Source organism: Phyllobates terribilis, unplaced genomic scaffold (genome assembly GCF_046119375.1).
Source record: "Phyllobates terribilis strain yellow unplaced genomic scaffold, ASM4611937v1 Scaffold_7__3_contigs__length_470593459, whole genome shotgun sequence".
In the NCBI taxonomy this organism is placed as follows: Eukaryota; Metazoa; Chordata; class Amphibia; order Anura; family Dendrobatidae; genus Phyllobates; species Phyllobates terribilis.
The window spans coordinates 421807293-421814035 of NW_027362767.1; the positions used below are offsets into that span (position 1 = coordinate 421807293).

Here is a 6743-nt window from a genome sequence, read left to right on the forward strand (position 1 = left end):
GAAAAGAACTCCTTCTAGATGTTTCCACCCTTCTTTTTATACTCTTCTGTCAGTGCTCCCCTAAACTACTTCCTCCACCCACCTCCTCTACTTAGTTCCACCCCCTTGACAGGGACCAGGCCTGTGCTCTTGTGGCGCCCCTGAGGGTTCAGTTGCCACAGAGGTACTGCACCTCACCCAGAGGTGTGGTGTCTCCTTCTCTCAGATAAGGAGGGAGTGCTGCCCGGAACCCCAACACCTGAATTCAACACTACACTACTCCAGGCTGGCTGGAAGGGCAAGATGCACTGTGTTTCTGCTGAGCCCTGTCCCTGGCTGGAGTGGGGGGAACCAAAGAGAGGGGGAACCAGTAGTGGGTGCGGGTGGAGGATGTAGAGTAGGGGAGCATCATAATAGGAGGTATATAAAGGGAAGCCATCTTGGGTGGCAGGAGAGAGTAAGGACAGAAGTCAGACAGTCAGTGAGGAGAGGAGGGGAGCAGAGTCTCTTCAGGAGTTCTGCTCCAGAAAGTGGGGCCTAGTTACGCACCCCTACGCCCGAATCTGCCAGGTGTCAGAGGGATCAGGCCGCAAGAAGGGAACCGGTCCCTGGACCAGCCGTGTTACTCCAGGTCTCGGCTGGAAAACCGGAGGCTTCTGCACTTCCATGGTGCAGTTGCCACAGTCTCACTCTAGTCACCGTGAAGGGCATCAAGTAGGTCCGGGAACTCCAGGTTGCCCAGAGGGACTTCAGAGCACCCGATCGGGACTGTGTGTGGGAAAGCGCAAGGCAGGATGGAGAAGACCCGGCGTGAGAAGTCGGTCTAGTAAGGAACATAAAGAAAGCGGGGTTCCGTCAAGCGCTCCTGATATACTTGAGAAAGTGCTGGACCCCTTATCTGGTAGACGCAGTGCGACGCGGGAGTCTGACACCCGTACAGTGTACCTGAGAAACTTGAACAAGAACTGTGAGTAAAACTCGGATGACTGCACTGCACTGCCTCCGTCAGTTATTTCTGCTGCGCCATCTCTCCTGCACTGCAAGCCCCAGCATCACCACTATTTGCACCTACACTGCACCAGGGGGCCGCTCCACCTGTGGGGAGCAGAAACATCCCAGCTGCCATCCCATCACCCCCCCGGAGGTCGGCAGCAGCGCCGGTAACCATTACCAGAAACCACAGGTGGCGTCACGAGACAAACTGTACACTAAAACCCCTTTTTAAAGAGAGACCCGGAGTACGGGCTCGGGAGCCGACTGCCGTGACCTCCTACACAAGGTAAAAGGCCCGGGTACCGAGTCCCCTATATTCCCCCTGGGTGACAAAGCTCTCTTTCCTGGCGTCACAAACAGGATTTCGTGCCCGTTGCCACCGGGTACTGTGTGCCTTATTTGAACTATTTTTCTCTACTGAATGTGGCGCCCGCCCCAGAAGAACGGGTGCCATTATGTGCATGATCAAGGACGACAATATGGAACCCCCCCATTGTGGGCCAGGTCCCAGAATGGCGCCAAAAGCACAACCTGCCCCTTGCAACTGTGACCGTCCACATATATGTGTCCGTCAAGGCGGGGAGGACGTCCCTGGGAGTGACCGACAGCAGGCTGCCATGGAACCACCCCCAAAAAGGGAGGGGAGGAGGAGAGAAGGAATGGAGACAGGGTGTGGTCTTGACCAGCCTAGACAGACCGCACCCGGCAGCCAGAATGGAAGGAGGTCAGGAACAACCCTCTGCCTCTGGCCTGCAGGAGCTGGCAACCCCTCTCACCCTGGAGGAGGCAATAGTGAAGCTGACCCCGGAGGAGACCGAATTCCTCCAGGGCGAAGTAATGGAGCTGAGCCAGCAGCTGGAAAAAGCCCAGCAAGCAACAATCGCCAGGTGGAAGACGGAGCTGCTGGAGAAAATCACTGCCCGGCGGCAGTCAGCGCTGCGTGCCACCTGCAGCACTCCGGCCCCGGCGGAGCATGAAGAGCGCCAGGAGGCCGCGTCCAGCACAGGAGCAGGTAGAAGAAGTTCCCCTGTCCCGGGCTCTGCCAGCGCCGACCTGCTCCTGGGCCTCCCACAGCACCCTCCATCCCCGGCCACGTACACCTAGGAGCAGCTGCTAAGCCCGGAACCTCTACCCCCGGGCGCTGACTCCGCAGACCTCCTGCTCGGTTCCCTCCCGGAACCACCAGCCCCGACACCCAAGTGGGTGTACGGAGCGCCCTCGTTCAACTGGTTGGCCAAATTCGAGGACCAGCAACACCGCCCTCTACTCCCTGTACCAGCGCCCCCGGCTGCCCGCCATGAAGGAGAAGAGTATAGGTGGGACAACCGGGGGGACCGACCTGATGGGGTTTCTGCAGGAGACCCAGGCCCAAGCCCTGCAGAGGGAGGAGTTCTGCAGGTGGGAGCTCCAACAACTGTCAAAAGAGCGGCGCACCCGGAGGGTGCACACGGAGCAATTAGAGGTCAGAAACAAGGCCGCCAAGGCACAGGAGCGTCAAAACGAGACCCCTTTGGCCTAGTCCCTGGCAGGAGGGACTAATAGTCAAATTCAACCAGGAAGCTGGATGGGGCTTCATATGTGATCCAGAATTTGACTGGGACAGTTTTGTGAACAAGCGGGATGTCGAGTCCCACCTAGAGCAAGGACACCCTGACTGGAACTTATATCCTGGTGACTATGTCTCCTACATCAGGCACCATGGGGAACGCGGGTGGTACGCCCTCCGAGTCCACCGGGTGTTTAAAGAAGACGAAGACATGCCCCTGCAGCCTGAGGCTGATGACCCGGCCAGGTCAGTCGGCGACCACCAGGAACATCCCCAGTGGGGATACCACTACAAGTGTAAAAGTAGATGGGACTAAGAACTGTAAATAGTGACCCGTAAGGGTACATCTTGTTTGAGTAAGCTAAAAAGTTTTGTGTGCATAATTACCTGATAAGGGTATACAGACTTCAGGCTGAGGACTGTGAGCAGCCAAGAACTGATTTTGTATATAGTTTGCACTTCTTAAAGTGCCCTCTATTGGTTTAATATTTACAACCACAGACCTCAGAACAAAAACCCGTTTGGCGTGGCCGAAGATGAAGTCCAGGACCTGGATCGTCTGTGCCCTGCAGCCACGCCCAGGGCCTACGTTGAGGGTTTTCGGACGGGTCCCTCATGCCGCTCGATTTGCACCTTTACCAGTTTGGGATCTCAATACATTTGCTTAAAAAATGTTGTACAAGAGAAAATATGTATATTTAAGTGAATAGTTTTATATTGCTCTTGATAATGTTAACCTGTAACGTTCAAGAAATGTGCCTCCCATAAAGGGAAGAAAAAGTTTTATAATCTTCTAAGTGATGCATCTAAAAATTTTGTATGTCTAAAATACCGTGTTTTTGCTCATTTCCAGTCCGCGGACTTGCTGTGTTTTACCAGGGGGGAGTGTGGCGCCCCTGAGGGTTCAGTCGCCACAGAGGTACTCCACCTCACCCAGAGGTGTGGTGTCTCCTTCTCTTTAGGTAAGGAGGGAGTGCTGCCCGGAACCCCAACACCAGCATTCACACTACACTACTCCAGGTCGGCTGGAAGGGCAAGATGCACTGTGTTTCTGCTGAGCCCTGTCCCTGGCTGGAGTGGGGGGAACCAAAGAGAGGGGGAACCAGTAGTGGGTGTGGGTGGAGGATGTAGAGCAGGGGAGCACCATAATAGGAGGTATATAAAGGGAAGTCATCTTGGGTGGCAGGAGAGAGTAAGGACAGAAGTCAGATAGTCAGTGAGGAGAGGAGGGGAGCAGAGTCTCTTCAGGAGTTCTGCTCCAGAAAGTGAGGCCTAGTTTTAGAGGCCCAGGAGGGGAGCAGAGGTGGAAGGCCCCGTCGACAGAAGGGATCCCAGGGGGTACGGTGAGTGCAGGACGGCACCCGTACACCCGAATCTGCCTGGTGTCAGAGGGATCAGGCCGCAAGAAGGGAACCGGTCCCTGGACCAGCCGTGTTACTCCAGGTCTCGGCTGGAAAACCGGAGGCTTCTGCACTTCCATGGTGCAGTTGCCACAGTCTCACCCTAGTCACCGTGAAGGGCATCAAGTAGGTCCGGGAACTCCAGGTTGCCCAGAGGGACTTCAGAGCACCCAATCGGGACTGTGTGTGGGAAAGCGCAGGGCAGGAGGGAGAAGACCCAGCGCGAGAAGTCGGTCTAGTAAGGAACATAAAGAAAGCAGGGTTCCGTCAAGCGCTCCTGATATACTTGAGAAAGTGCTGGACCCCTTATCTGGTAGATGCAGTAAGACGCGGGAGGCTGACACCCATACAGTGTACCTGAGAAACTTGAACAAGAACTGTGAGTAAAACTCGGATGACTGCACTGCACTGCCTCCGTCAGTTATTTCTGCTGCGCCATCTCTCCTGCACTGCAAGTCCCAGCATCACCAACATTTGCACCTACACTGCCCCGGGGGGCCCGCACCGCCTGTGGGGAGCAGAAACATCCCAGCTGCCATCCCATAATCCCCCCGGAGGTCTGCAGCAGCGCCGGTAACCATTACCGGAAACCACAGGTGGCGTCACGAGACAAACTGTACACTAAAACACCTTTTTAAAGAGAGACCCAGAGTATGGGCCCGGGAGCCGACTGCCGTGACCTCCTAAACAAGGTAAAAGGCCCGGGTACCGAGTCCCCTATATTTCCCCTGGGTGACACACTCTCCCTTAGGAGCTATCTGGACCTTCCCTTATGAAGTGCTGTAGTGTTGGATGTGAGTGGCTGAGTCCCGGGTAGTGCTCCCTCCTTACCTGAGAGGGGGGTACCACACCTCTGGATGAGATGCAGTACCTCTGTGGCAACTGGACCCGCAGGGGTGTCACACATACATACCAGGATGAGGGGTGCCATGCATACCAGGATGAAGGGTTCCAAGCATATCAGGATAAGGGGTGCCATGCATACCAGGATGAGGGGTGCCGTGCATACCAGGATGAGGGGTGCCATGCATACCAGGATGGGGGATTGGGGTGCCATGCATACCAGGATAGGGACGAGGGGTGCCATGCATATAAGGATGGGAATGAGTGGTGCCATGCATACCAGGATGGAGATAGGGGCTACGTATAACAGGAAGGGGGGCTATATATACCAGGATGGGGGATATTAGTACAGAATTGGGGGACATTATCCCTATAACAGTGTTAGCAGTAGACCCCCTTCCCCATAACAGTGGATCATGACCACATTTTTTGCTTAAATATTTTTTTCCTCCTCTAAAACCTAGGTGCGTCTTATGGTCCGGAGTGTCTTATAGCCCATAAAATATGGTATATGGTGAAAAACAACCCATTGGCTCAAGACATTAGTCTCTGTCTCCTTTTCAAAGCTGCCTTAACTTCTTTATTTTTTAAGCTGTAAATTAGGGGGTTGAGTAAGGGAACAGCTGCGGTGTTAAAAAGAGAGTAAAGTTTATTGGAGTCTTTACTAGCTGTTGAATCTGGTTGGAGATACTGGCAAACCAGAGAAGTATATAGAAGGATAATGACTGTGAGGTGTGAGGAGCAAGTGTAGAAAGTTTTACGTCTCCCTCTGGAAGAACTAATTTTTAGAATGGCTTTAACAATAAATATATAAGGGATGAACGTGAGGAAGAATGGAAATACGGCCAGGATTAGTCCATTGATGAAGTTGTAAAGTTCCAAAGTGAAGGTTTTATCGCAAGGAAGTCTTATAAGGGGCATGATATCACAAAAGAAGTGGTTGATCTCAACGGTCTTAAAACAAGTGATCTTTGAGAGCATGACAACAAGTGGAAACACCTGTAGGAACCCAATTGCCCAACAGATAGCAGTCAACCTGCTGCAGAACTTAAGACACATCACAGTGTGGTAGCGTAAGGGGCAGCAGATGGCCACATACCGGTCATAACTCATTATTGTTAAAAGAAGAAGCTCGTCGCTAGTTAACGATGCAAAAATATACATTTGGGCCATGCAAGCAAAGAAAGATATGGTGGTATCTCCTGTAATGAAGCTGAAGAACACCCTGTGCATTGTGACAGTGGAGGAGGACATGTCCAGAATAGACAAATTGCAGAGGAAGAAATACATCGGCGTGTGGAGGTGATGATCCAAGCAGACCAGAAGAAAAATAGTCATGTTACCAACAAGGGTGATGAGGTACGTAAGAAAAGCCAGAAGGAATACTGGAAGCTGCAGCTCTGGGAGATTAGAAATACCAGATAGAATGAAGTACATCCCTGACGTCTGGTTAGAGGAGGTCATCAGTCCTAAAAGAAATTTGTAAAAATTCATACAAGATAAAATAATGAATTGTGTACTATTTACTTTATGTTCCTACTGCCCACAAGTCGAACAAAATGTGCATTTCAGCAGCATTTACAGTATTTCTTCTTTTCAGGAAAACTTCAGATAATTTTGTTGCTCTTCTCTATGGAGTAAGTACATGCTCCGTGTCGCTCACTTACCTGCTCAGTTACCTGTATATGTTAGTGTCTCTCTCCCCTTAAATATATTATCCGTCCTCTGCATTTGTGCAATGTTTGATATTGAAATAATAAAGAGCCTTTAGGGCCTCCAAACACTAGAGAATTGCGTTTCTCAGTAGGCATGATTATGGCATTCGATATTAAGAAAATGATTATACAAAATAATGATACAAAATAAATACAAGAATTTATGCGATTGTCCTTGTAGATTTTTTTTTCATATCAGACTATAAAATAAATAAATGTATTAAAAGAAGCAGGATATTGATGAATACATGGAAACTCCAAAACGCT

At 51.4% G+C, this 6743-nt stretch overlaps 1 protein-coding gene across 1 annotated transcript; it reads right to left on the bottom strand.

Annotated features, from left to right (window-relative positions):
- Window positions 1–5295: 5295 nt before the first annotated feature.
- On the bottom strand, window positions 5296–6225 carry LOC141153364 (olfactory receptor 8A1-like). Its single transcript, XM_073638072.1, has one exon. The coding sequence runs from the start codon at window positions 6223–6225 to the stop codon at window positions 5296–5298; it is 930 nt and encodes a 309-aa protein (XP_073494173.1).
- Window positions 6226–6743: the final 518 nt, after the last annotated feature.

Excerpts from the sequence above, each read along its gene's own strand:
- LOC141153364 (XM_073638072.1), bottom strand. The coding sequence starts at position 6,225 with ATGACCTCCTCTAACCAGACGTCAGGGATGTACTTCATTCTATCTGGT.